Source organism: Cuculus canorus, chromosome 4 (assembly GCF_017976375.1).
Source record: "Cuculus canorus isolate bCucCan1 chromosome 4, bCucCan1.pri, whole genome shotgun sequence".
Lineage (NCBI taxonomy): Eukaryota > Metazoa > Chordata > Aves > Cuculiformes > Cuculidae > Cuculus > Cuculus canorus.
The window spans coordinates 46143051-46156588 of record NC_071404.1 but is presented as its reverse complement, the minus strand read 5'-3'; the positions used below and the strand labels follow the sequence as shown (position 1 = coordinate 46156588).

Here is a 13538-nt window from a genome sequence, read left to right as displayed (position 1 = left end):
AAGTTGTACATTAAGCAATGGAGCCAACGGATGAGGACTCATACCATCTGACAGAGTTATGGCACCTGTTATTGTTAACCCACCTCCCCTACACATGCCACAGGTACAGTCAAGGTTTTTACTAGCTTCTCCTTGTCTGAACTTCACATAGCTTCTTCTGAGCTTCACTGACAACCACACAGTGCCATCTGATGTCCTCAAAGAGCAATAAACCATTGCCAAAATCTGTTAAATCACATAAAAGCCAAAATCTCAAAATTAAGACTTGGCCATCACAGAACATTGCAAGCCTACCCAGAAAGGGTAACTTTCCTATGTTTTTATCAAAACAATACTAATCGTGTAGGTAAAACGATGGATTCTGAGCTAATTATTGCTGCTCATAATGGGATCGTGAAAATGACAATGAAAACTCAGAGTCTTTATTTCAAGAAAATAATCTGCCAAGTCAAATGAAGGGAATATGGAGAGTGTATAAATTACTCTCACTGATGAAACACATGATTTTGTTGGGAGTCTCAACAAACTTATTAAATAGCCTACTTATGCACTAGTCTAAATGGACTAAGAAACACATTTGCTGGGGGACCCAGCTGAATACTGCCTTTCATCCCTTCATCTCTTCAGTGCAACGTTGCAAATATCGGAAACAATCCTAAATCCTTTCCTCATGTTTTTGGCAGACCAAGCAATGGGTGTGTCTTAGTATTCTATATACGGTGGATATTAATTTTCTCACATACACATAAACATTCACATGCAAATTTGCTAAAATTGTATTTAAGACTCCAGAAGGGCCTTAAAACGGTTTCTAACAAAGCAAGATCCAGCCCTTCACAGAACCATGGGAAGTTGCTGTCAAAATCCATGCTATAAAAATGTTTGGAAGAAGTTGAAAGAATACGGCACCTTTCTAGATTTCAGAACTGTTCTATTAATGTACACATGGACGTGTGAATATTTATATCTTAACATACATCACATGCAGCACAAAGGATGCTGGTGGGAGTAGATAACACTTTGGGGGCTGGGGATTGTTTTGGGCGCGAGGTGGGTACGGACAGTGGTGAAATACAGCCACCTACCGGCCTCTGGTTCACTTTGTTTGAGCATCTCTGCCTTCTGAAGTCCAGAAATTCAGCTTTTCGGCATGAAATCTTCGCCCAACCCATTTCAATGGGAGTTTTACTTACATTCGTGGGTTATAAACGATTATGTTTGTTAGTGATTGGCATTCATTTTGGATATGTTTAAGTGCAGGAGTGAGTGAGGACTGCAGCACGTTGATGATGGAGTCTCAGCAAATGTAAACTGCATTTGGATTTCACGACAGGATTTGAGCTCATTGCAAGGCTTGCTGAGGATTAGCCATTTCTCCTGGTACGTTGCAGTATGTTGGAATCTCACTGCAATGTATTGCATATAGAAACATACATAGAAGACGCTTTAAAATTAAATTACAGAAGCATTTATCTTTATGGCTATAAGACATACTGATAGCTGTGTATTTTGCACCAGACAGTGCTCTTTCTGGTTCTTGCTTCAAAGTTTACTTTAAGGCACTACAATAAATATACATAGATATCTTTAGGACAAAGCTATCTGGAGTCAGCTATTTACACACAGCATGTTTATTTTTTTTTTTCCATTGTGATTATTTGGATGTTCACGAGTTTACAGGGACTCAAAATCTGCAAGCTTTCAACATAATAATTAAATAATTTAATAACTCAATAAAAAGTTAGGTCCTCTCTGTGCGCAGCGAACCAACTTTTCTTTCTCTGTGACCTTCTTGGGTCTGCCAGTTTAACAATTTCATACAGTAATTACCACTTTTCAGGCACTGAGAAGGTTAGAAAATGGTGCTTTATGGCTTCTTTTGCAATAGGAAAACACTGCACCTCCCTACGTAAAGAACCAAGTTCTGAGATCACAGTATAATTACTTTCTACGTTGTCTCAACCCCATCATTTACAATTGCAATTAGAAATTAGTCTAATTCGATGTTTAATTTATTAAAATAATGCTGTATTTTTTTGAATATTTTCAACATGGCTATTTTTTATGTCAGTAAAACTACCTCTCATGATCATATACTTAGTACTGTCAGTGTCACACTGAACATTGTGTTTTTCAGCACGCCTGCAAAGACCCCATATTTTATTAACATTTCACTTGCAAGAGGTTATTCAAAACCACCTAGAATCAAAATGCACGTGTTAAGGCAGACCTAGTGGTTATTGCATCAAATCAGCATGTAAGACTGTTGTGGTTTTGAGCCTCACAGTGGGCAACAAAGAATGACTTGGTCACTTTGTCATATCCTCCTGCAGAGGGGAATCTAAAGAAATAAAGGCAAGGCAAGACAAGAGGTTTAAGGCAAGGACAGGGAGGGACCAGTTACTGTCATGGGCAAACTAGACTTAACCTGGGGAAAAAAACTAATCTGATTTATTACCATTCAAACTAGAGCAAGACACTGAGAAACAAAACCAAATCCCCAAATCAACACCTTTTTCCAATCCCTCTCTTCTCCCTGGGCTTTAACTCCTGATTTTCTCTACCTCCTCCCTGCTCAGTGGCAGGGTTTAAATGGTTTATTGAGCACTGGCAGCAGGAGGTGCTGGAGTCACCATCCCTGGAGGTGTTTAAAAGATGGGTAGATGGGGTGCTCAGGGATGGTTGAGCTTTGGACATGTACAGGCTGGGCTCGATGATCTCAAAGGCCATAGACTCATAGAATCACTAGGTTGTAAAAGACCTCTTAGATCATGCAGTCCAACCATTCTTATCTGCCACTAAACCATGTCCTCGAGTACCTGTCTACCCATCTTTTAAATACCTCCAGGGATGGTGACTCAACCACCTCCCTGGGCAGCCTCTGCCAGTGCCTGATGACTCTTCCTGTAGAAAGGGTCTTTTCCAACCTAATGAGTCTGTGATTCTGTGACACTAGGAGCTGCCCCAACCCAAGTGCAGGCACCGCTGGGAGGAAGTGTCGATTTGCTTGAGGGTAGGAAGGCTCTCCAAAGGGATCTGAACAGGCTGGACTGATGGGCTGAGAGAAATGGGATGCGGTTTAACAAATGCCGGGTCCTGCATTTGGGACACGACAACCCTGTGCAGTGCTACAGATTAGAGGAAGAATGACTGGAAAGCTGCACGGAGGAGAAGGAACTGGGGGTGTTGGGTGACAGCCAACTGAACATGAGCCAACAGTGGCCCAGGTGGCCAAGAGGGCCAATGGTATCTTGGTTTTTTTCAGAAACAGTGTGACCAGCAGGTCCAGGGAGGTTATCCTGCCCCTGTACTTGGCACTGGTGAGACTGCACCTTGAATCCTGTGTTCAGTTCTGGATCCCTCGCTACAAGAAGGACGTTGAGGCTCTGGAGCGTGTCCAGAGAAGAGCAATGAAGCTGCTGAGGGGCTGGAGAACAAGTCTTATGAGGAGCGGCTGAGAGAGCTGGGGTTGTTTAGCCTGGAGAAGAGGAGGCTGAGGGGAGACCTTATTGCTCTCTACAACTACCTGAAAGGAGGTTGTGGAAAGGTGGCTGTTGTTCTCTTCTCCCAAGTGACAGGGGACAGGACAAGGGGGAATGTCCCAAGCTGCCCCAGTGTTAAAAGTAAAATTGTTTAATTAAACTATTAGGGTATATAAATTCAACAAAGTGTGAAGCTCTTCTTTACAAAAAAAACAGTATATGTAACTTTGCTGTGACAATGTAACTTCTGCAATTTGTTTCGCTTATTGCTACTCAAGATAAGCAATTTGTGTACTTTGCTTGCCTAATATGGAGAGTGTACGTGATTATTGCTACTCAAGATAAAGAGAGCCTCTCGGCAGAATACAAGGAAAGCTTCTTAGCGGAATACAAGGTGCGCACGGAAGATATGCAAGAAAAACAAGAAAAATGGACTATATAAAGGACTGCATATACGCTGGAGAGTGTGGCAGCAGTGGAGCGGAGATTCATCCCGTCACTCTGTCACCCAGCGCTGCTTTTGCTCGCTTTCCACTTGCTTAATTATTAATAAAAAGGACCGATTGAAATTATTCGGCGTCCTGCATTTATTACACCAGGGGAGGTTCAGACTGGACATCAGGAAAAACTTTTTCACAGAAAAGGTCCTGGGGCACTGGCAGAGGCTGCGCAGGGAGGGGGCTGAGCCACCATCTCTCCGAGTACTGAAAAGACGGGTAGACGAGGTGCTCAGAGAAACCGTTTAGTGGCAGATCGGAATAATAATCCAAGAGGTCTTTTCCAACCTGGTGACTCTACGATTCCATGATTCTGATTCTATGACACTCCCGCAAACTCTTCCCATGCAAACTTCCTCCTCTCCCTTCCTCCCTAACTCCTCCCACGTTCCTTCCGCGAATTCCCCAGCCGCCCGTTCGGGCCGGGGCGGGGCCGTAAAGCGGGGAGGCGGTGGCTGTCCGTCTGGCTGTCCCGCCACCATGAGCTTCGCGGCGCTGCTGCGGCGGCGGCGGCGGCTGCTGCCGGTTGCGGGGGGGACGGCGGCGCGCGCGCCCCGCTGGAGCCGGCGTTGCAGCGGCAGCAGCAGCAGCAGCGGCGCCGCCGCCGCCTGCGAGAGCCCCGCGCGCGCCGCCGTCCGCGTGGGCTGCGCCTCGGGCTTCTGGGGGGACACGGCAGCCGCAGGTGGGCGGGGGCTGGGGTCACCGAGGTGTGGTGGGGGATGAGGGGCAGCCCGGGGGTCCCCGAGGTGTGACGAGGGAGGGAGCTCGGTGTGTGCGGTCCCCGAGGTCTGTCCCCGTTGCGCAAGCGGGAGCGGCCGCTGGGGCCGCGGAGCTGAGGGCGGGCTCTCTCCCCTCGCCGCCAGTGCCGCAGCTGCTCTACGGGGGGAAGCTGGATTTCCTCGTCTTCGACTACCTCTCCGAGATCACCGTGTCGCTGCTGACCGCCGCCAGAGCCCGGTCTCCTGTAAGTAGCGGCTGCGGCGCCTTCCCTGTGTGGCTTAAAGGATGCCGGGCCCGGTGGAGGCTGTTGGATTCCTGTAGTGATCTTTATAGTCCCTTCCAACCCAAACTATTCTATGATTCTACATGTTACTTGCACGGGAGGCGGGGGGGAGCTTTCGCTGCCCGTGGCAGGAGGAGTGGAACTGAATGGGCTTTAAGATCCCTTCTAACCCAAACCATTTTATGATTTATTTTCATATATTCAGTTTCATCGAATAAAAGCGTTGGTCAGCTTTTCTTTAAGGTCCCTTCTAACCCAAACCATTCTATGAAAATAAAAATATAAATAATATAAATCATTTTATGAAAATAAATCAGAATCATAGACTGGTTTGGGTTGGAAGGGACCTTAAAGATCATCCAGTTCTAATCCCCCTGCCACGGGCAGGGACACCCCCCACTGGATCAGGCTGCTCAAGGCCCCGTCCAACCTGGCCTTGAACACCTCCAGGGATGGGGCAGCCACAACCTTCCTGGGCAACCTGTGCCAGTGCCTCACCACCCTCATTGTGAAGGAATTCCTCCTTATGTCTGGCCTAAATCTGCCCCTCTTCAGTTTAAAGCCATTCCCCCTTATCCTGTCACTACAAGCCTTTCTAAACAGTCCCTTCTCAGCTTTCTTGTAGCCGCCTTCAGGTACTGGAAGGTTGCCATAAGGTATCCTCAGAGCCTTCTCCAGGCTGAACAACCCCAACTCTCTCAGCCTGTCCCCGTAGGGAAGGTGCTCCAGCCCTCTGATCGTCCTTGTAGCCCTCCTCTGGACCTGTTCCAACAGTTCCATATCCTTCTTATATTGAAGATTCCCGAACTGGACACAGTACTCCACATGGGGCCTCACAAGAAAGGACTAGAGGGACAGGATCACCTTCCTTGACCTGCTGGCCACGCTTCTTTTGTTGCAGCTCACGATACAGTTGGTCTTCTTGGCTGCGAGCGCACATTGCTGACTCTGTGAAAATAAATAATAGAATCATAGAATGGTTTTGGGTTGGGAGGGATCTTAAAGATCATCCAATTCCGACCCCCCTGCCATGGGCAGGAGCATGTCACACTAGATCAGGCTGCCTAAGGCCCCATCCTGGCCTTGAGCACTTTCAGGGAGGGGGCATCCACAGCTTCCCTGGGCAACCTGTGGCAGAGCCTCACCACTCTCATCGTGAAGAATTTCTTCCTAATGTCTAGTCTAAACCTTCCCCCTTCCCTGTATTCTTTCTCCTTCGTATAGAATCATAGAATAGTTTGGGTTGGAAGGGACCTTAAAAATCATCTAGTTCCAACTACCTCTGCGATGGTCAGGGACACTTCCCACTAGATTCGGCTGCCCAAGGCCCCATCCAGCGTGGCCTTGAACACCTCCAGAGATGAGGCATCCACAAATTCCTTGGGGGGGAATTTAGTTTCATCTAATAAAAGCGTTGATGACCTTTTCTATAGCTTTATGTTATTAAGAGCTGGTTGTTCTTCCCTGGTTTTTGTGTTAACCAAGAAAAGGGACTAGATTGACTTAACCATAACAAATGGTAACAGTTTTTAATTCTTTCAGACTTTAGGTTACACTCCAGATTTTGTCTCCACTGCCATGGCTCCCTATATAAAAGATATACACAGGAAAGGTATGCTACCCTTTGTGTGGGTTCATAAGTTAATTAGGTTCACTTCCTGGGTGAGTTTTGTGTGGTTTGTAGAACTATAGACAGCAGCTTTTTACCCCATCATTTTGCTGTCCTGTAGGAATAACGTTTTAAACATCAGCAACAATCCCGTTGTAATAGATGTTAAGCGCAGGTGTGATAGTGAGATTTACGTTGGGTTTGATACATTTGGTATAATTACAAATATGAGGTCTGACCAAAAAAATGAGACTGTGCCTGTAGCTCTTTTTATTTAACAAATTAAGAAAATCAACTACAACCACCTTCAGAATACTGGTCTTCTGAGTTGACACACAGCTACATACCATGCTACAAATGCTTAAAACAATTCCACAGATCAATTTCTAAAAAGGCTGTTGATGATCTCCATTGGTTTTGCTTTCATGTCTTCCACTGACAAAAAATGGGTTCCTTTTAAGCACTGACTTCATCTTTGGGGTCTCTTCACTGTAAGCTTCAGTCAATAATTGAAAACTTTCTCTTCTCTTCTCTTCTCTTCTCTTCTCTTCTCTTCTCTTCTCTTCTCTTCTCTTCTCTTCTCTTCTCTTCTCTTCTCTTCTCTTCTCTTCTCTTCTCTTCTCTTCTCTTCTCTTCTCTTCTCTTCTCTCCCATTCTTGGTTCCTGAGCCATAGGGTTAGTCTCGGAGTTTATTTTGCATTGGACCTCATACATGCATATACCTGCATGTATTTCTTATTGTAGCTTTATTTTGTAAATAGAAAATATCCTTACAGATATTTGCTGAAACGTGAGATCTAGAAGTTTTCAGTGCAGCTTAAACTTTTTCAACATTCCTATGTGCTTCTAGGGTATCACTTATTTTATGATCAATTACTTTATTTCTGTTTACATTAGTTTAGCTTTGCAGCTTTCTGAGCTTGAGAGGAGAAAGAGTATTCTAAGTACCCGATACCTTGCTAACACAGTCTGGAATTTATAGAGATAGATGCATATTTCTGCTGAAATGCGTTTGTTTGGAGAGCATGGATGCTTGAATGACTGATGTCAAATACTGTTCCTGTGTAGGAGTTTTGATACTGTCTGACTGCCTCATCATGTATGTCTTTTTGGTTCCTTTCTCCTTCCAGGCATAAAGGAAAGATAAGAGGTATCTGTAACAAATTACTTTTTCAGTAAACAATGTTGCATTCACAGCTTAAATAGGGTTCTTTTTAATGTGACTTTAGTACTTTACTTGATCAGGTGTCTGTCGCCTTGCAAAGGCAATATCTTGCTTTTGTTTTAGCATGCTTTAAGTTTTTAAAATACAAGTGGTTGTTGCTGCTGAACTTAATTTGTCTTTTGTCTTTTTTGTTTAGGTGTTCGTGTCATCAGTAATGCTGGTGGAATTAATCCACTTGCTTGTGCAGCTGCCCTCGAGGAGGTAGCAAAGAAAGCAGATGTTGATTTGAAAATAGCGGTTGTTGCTGGGGATGATCTGATGAGTGAGGTATTTTACTTCGTCATAAGTCTTAGTGGGATAGTGGATTGTGCATGAAGGTGGCGTTTACTCTCCTACAGGAACTTACTCTGTGTATCTTTATGTAGTAATCTTCTGCTATCGAATGCATCTAAAAATGTTGCTTCATTTTTAATATATCTTTATGGATGAAAACAATTCTTGGCATGTCTTATGTTTGGTGTGTGATGGGAATGAGTTTTATAAGACTGTGGATCTGTTGTTTATCTTTTTGAAGCCAACTGTGAATCTCATCTAAGGTCTGCTTAGCACTTCCAGAGAAGCTAGGATGTGGTGTTATTCATTCTTTCTGTCTAAACTAGATAGTCTTGAATGTTAAAACTCCTAAATTTAAATGTAACGTAGTTACCTTGTGTTCAAACATTTCTCCCTTCTGGCTGTTTTTAGTCATCTACAGGCATTTGCTGCTGTTATATTGTTGACAAGTTACTGTTCTTCTGTTTTTAAGTAATTAGTTTATGGCCAGCAGGGTAATGCTAAGTGGGAGGATCAAAGTTTTAATATTAAAGAACCCACTTGAAATCTAGATATGAAATATATGGCTTTTTTTAACTTTTGATGAAGCTTTATGTGTGAAATCTGATTTCACAGAAAAGCTTTGACCATACCTGAAAAGATAATGTGAAAGCAGTTTAGATGTTGATAGTGGTTAAGAGGAGATAGGTTTATGCTATGGTTAAATCTCTGCCTGTAACTTGGAAAATTATTTATCTGTGTAGGCTCTGTTACTCCTTGCATGCTGTTGAAGGTGGAAGATGGTCAAGTAAGATTCTTTGTTGGCAAGTTACGTGCAGTGCTTGGACTCCCTTTCAAGAAACTTCTGCCCTATTGTGGTTACTTTAGCATCAGTGGTCCAGAATGTCAGTACTGATATAACAGTAAAATTGTTACTATTCAAGCTTGGCATGGATATTCCTAATCTGAAATGGATTATTTTCTATGCTATTTTCAGTACTTAATTTACAGGAACAGTACAATTTTACTGTCTATAGGCAGCTTGTACTGTTAATATCAAACATTGTAAATTACACTAGGAAATATTTGTGGTTTTGAAGCTTTCAGTAGAATACAAAAGTAATTCAAACTACAAGTTTTTTTCCCACACTATAGATCCCTTGTGTAACTAGCATTAGGCATGGCATTTATGCAATCGCTGGCTCCTGGATCAACTGGTTTCCCAATGCAAGATAAAAACCACCCACCCCTGTACTTGCTTCTCTGTAAACACAATGTATCGTAAGAATCCCCTGAAGCTGCAGAATTAGCCTTTATTTCTGGCTGCACCACTGTTGCCATTATGGCAGACACATTTCTGTTTGCTGGGTTTGATTTATTCAGTCCTGCAGCAATTAAATGCAGTTTAAAAGCCTAGGGAATTTGCCGATTTGTTGTAGTTGATTGTCTGTGAGTGGACTAGCATTCTTTAAAGACCGAGTTATTTTTCTGTGTGCTGGAAAACTATGGTGAAAAGCGTGTCTTGGGCTTTTAGCCATTCAACTGATTTGTTTTGTTGCTAATTTTAATGATTATACTTCGCTTGGAGTTGCTGTGAAGTGGATTTATTGTCTGATCCTAATAAAAGACTTACAGTAGATACTGCAGAATACTCATAGATTTGGTGTTTTGTTTGATTTTTAACAGAAAGAAAACATAAAAGGAGCTGGTATTACTGATTTAGAGCGTGGCATACAGTTTCCAGAGGGCATTCATAGCATGAACGCGTATCTTGGGTGAGTTACTTAAACAAGTTCCTTTTATTATGTAAAAATAATTTTAGTACGTTGACTACATGAAATAGTTTTATTTTGCAATTAGATCCACCCTAGTATAGGAGGTTCACCTTTGCGTTATTTAGGCAATCAGAAAGAAATAATTGTTTGCAACTTGTAAACAAACTTTTAGCTTAGAAACCTGCCAGTTGTGACTCCTTAGCATGACATGTCTTGTGAATCCTCAGGTTTTAGTTCGAGCCAAAATAGTTTTAGTTTGATTACAACAATTGCAAAAATCCTTTTTCATATGTGGAGTATGCTATTGCTGCATGGAGCAATTGTTTAGAACGTTGTCAGTAGAGAAGTGCAACAGGGGAATTAAGGTACTGGGACATGCTCTGAGTCCTGTAGGAGGTTCCATTAGGTTGCGCTGAATTATCTGTCAGGCTATGTATGGCTGAAATTTTGGAAGCTGGCTTTTCAGGACAGACTACTGTTTTGAAATATCTCCCTTGCCTCCTTTATGATACTAATAAATTTCCCATTTATTAAATTATCCCGTAAATTTCTAAATGCAGGTGGTATAAATACCTGTTTGTGAGCAGTTGAATCTTAATTGTCACCATCGACTTCTTCAGATGAGTCCATGTCACTCATGCCTATCAAAGGGGAAGGACTAAGTAATGGGACAAGAGTCGGGCGTTCCCCAAATCCAGCATCTCTTCTAGCTAATGGTCCTGGTGATGTTGTTTTCGCTATTCCATCCCCCATGTGATATACGTCATCCCTCCTGTATTTCTGTTTGGTGTACACAATCTGCCATCTTTTACATTAATCTTTGTGGAAAAACTGCTGTGCTTTCTTTTATTGTTATTATTATTGGACTTCCAAAAAATGCATCACTGGCAGATAATGGGGTATGGATGTACCTAGCACAACATGTATTTCTGTGAAATAAGAACCTTTCAATAGATGAATCTTTTTATATTAGTCTTTTGTGTTTTCTGTTGCTGGATTTTCTGTTTGTTTGACTTGCAACATTTGCAGATCATGAGAAACTGAAGTGAAATCTAAGAAAAAAATGTTTAAGATACCTAACTGTGAGAAAGTTTTCATTCCAGTTCTGCTGATTCTTAATTTATTAACAAATTTAAAAAGTAACACAAATCAAAGAAGAGAGAACAAAACGCTTACATCTTATGCTTACATCACTAAGATAATTATTTGCTTGTATTGCTAATGGAAGTGACCTTCTATGTACTACTTTAAAGATGATTGCTATGAGCATGAAAACAAGTGTTTCAATTGTGTCATTTAGGCACTTGAAATTGATAGGGTGTTCTGATAATTGCTTTTTAAAATATTCTTGTTGTATGTAAAAAAATGACAAGTTGCTTGTTCAAATTCATTTGCTATAAGATTTTAAAGATATTTTTGGTCCTGTGGGGGGCAGGGAACTGATTTTTTTTTTTAAAATATGCTTTAAAAAAATAAAAGTACTTACTGTTATGTGTTTATCATCTCTAGCGCAAGACCAATAAGTAGGGCTCTTGATCTTGGAGCTGATATTGTTGTGACGGGTAGATGCGTTGACAGTGCAATTGTATTAGGACCACTCATTCATTCTGTAAGTACAAGTTAATTTCCATATGATAATGAACGTACCTGAATGGATATTCAGCAATCATTGTCAGATTTTTCCTTCTGATGAAAATGTAGTTGTAAATTAAAAATAATGAGCTTCGTAATTTTTTTTTTAACTTTTATGTGTGAAAAGTTGCCAGCTTTCACTTTTCTTAAACTTATGGCAGGGATATTTTCTTTACCACAAGGTGGTGTAGGTAGGCTCACTTTGGCTTTTGAGGGGACTGAGCTGGGAGGGGCAAGGCACAAGAGGTGGTCTAAAACGCTGGTCTCTTCAGTGGGCAAGCAGTTTTATTTTAAGTAGTTGAAATTTAAGGAATTTGAGAAATATTGTGTTGAAACGCAACAAGTTACACAAACGGGATATATGGTTTCCTGAAGTTTTTTTAACAGGTTATGCATTTTGGTGAGTGATCAAATATCGTGAAATATGGAAGCTTTTTTTTCAGTACATATTTTAAAAAAGGAGCATGGGGGTATGTGTTAGTGTCTAGTTACAAACATCCTTTCTAAAACTTTGTGTTCTTCTGACTTCGTGTATGTCAAACATTGCCTAAGCTAGAATTAAACTTTCCATTTATAATTACCATTATGACTTTTTACTTTATTGCTATCTGTTTACAGTCTCAAAATAGCTGTCAATGTATATTATTTACTCCATAGAGGCCTTATCTGATTTATTGAAAGGTTTTAGGGAGTTTTCCACTAAGTTCTAAATAAGAAACAATTACTACATTCCTCACTTGAACTTGGGAAAGATAATTTCTAGTTAAACAGAAAACATACTTCCAGTTTTTAAGGATGACTGGTAGTACTCCAGGAACTGATAATTTTCCAAAGCTGAAAACACATAGTGGTATGTTTACATAACTCAAAATAGTGCTAGACTTTTAAACCTCTGGGTTATGCAAATTTTGAATAATATGAATATCGCATCTCCAGGTTTTCTTTTGAAGAGGGTGTGGCCTTGAGAACTCATATTTATTTGGGTGTGTTAATAAGAGGAAAACTGAAAGACATCAGAGCTCTTTTACTAATTTACTATATAGTGACTCAAATCCATGTACAGCATCTGTTGATTGTTGCTCTTTAGATTCCAGCAGTTAAATAGATATATACCCAATGTGTTGTTACTTAAAGCAGTGAATATGCTATGTGCGGTTTTCTGTACTGTATGAAACTTTTATATATGGAACATATTTTTTTTTTTCTTCTAGTTTGGCTGGAATAGGGATGAATTTGACTTGCTAGCTGCGGGAAGGTAAATGATATAAGAAGAAATGGGTAAATTTAAATTTCATATCATATAATACTAGGAGAATGTAACTTTAAACACTTAGTGATTTTGCGTATTATTGATTTGACTGAATGGTTTGGTTAGGTTTTGGGGTTTTTTTTTAAGGATCACTTAATACTCTCATTTGGAACTGAAACTATAGAAACTTCATTCTGGAACCAACTTAAAACAACAAAATGAGAAAAGGAGTGAATGATGTTATTTAACAGCGTAACTTCCTCTTGCTGTCCATTTTATGTCAAGAGGTGAAATCTTTAAAGTACAGACCAGTGATTCCCAGCTTTTTCTATTTGGCCATCACTCTTGATAGTTAAGATGTAGCATGTCTTATCCTCAAAGATGCACAGAAGGAGATTCAGTCAGAGGTTAGCATCCTTGTATGGCTTTGCAGAAGCTCAGTGTCAGTAACTGTTTGAAAACCCTAGTTATAAGTCCTGAAAAGAGGTTAGGAATGTGTTGCAGAAAGTATAGGTCAAAATTCTGACATCTAACTTTCTGCATCATCTGACTATGTTGAAGTCCATAAAAATGAGTGACTGCTTAGGTAACCCCAGAACACCTAATAGTAGTATGCTTGGTCCTTGTGTTGCTTGAGAATAAATGTGGAGAGAAACTCTGGCTCCACTGAGTTTGGGAGGATGGAGAGATGAGGATTTTCCCCTTAGTTCTGAGTGTTTACAGACTATTGCAATCAAAGATTTGAAAATCATAGTACATAATCATAATACATTCTGTCCTTCACATTGGATGTGAGATCTTCTATCACTAGATT

The 13538-nt window shown here is 41.1% G+C and overlaps 1 protein-coding gene across 3 annotated transcripts in view; it reads left to right on the top strand.

The window, feature by feature from the left end:
* The first annotated feature begins 4427 nt into the window (after nucleotides 1-4427).
* Nucleotides 4428-13538, top strand: part of LOC128851995 (uncharacterized) — a 59600-nt gene continuing 50489 nt past the window's right edge. The window contains exons 1-7 of one of the 3 annotated variants that reach the window (XM_054064849.1): nucleotides 4428-4661; nucleotides 4843-4943; nucleotides 6525-6594; nucleotides 7953-8083; nucleotides 9755-9843; nucleotides 11353-11452; nucleotides 12687-12730. In XM_054064849.1, the coding sequence (XP_053920824.1) occupies nucleotides 4460-4661; nucleotides 4843-4943; nucleotides 6525-6594; nucleotides 7953-8083; nucleotides 9755-9843; nucleotides 11353-11452; nucleotides 12687-12730 (737 nt within the window). In that variant the 5' untranslated portion in view covers nucleotides 4428-4459. The remainder of the gene's footprint in view (nucleotides 4662-4842; nucleotides 4944-6524; nucleotides 6595-7952; nucleotides 8084-9754; nucleotides 9844-11352; nucleotides 11453-12686; nucleotides 12731-13538) is intronic. The other 2 variants (XM_054064847.1, XM_054064848.1) reach the window with 2 other exon arrangements.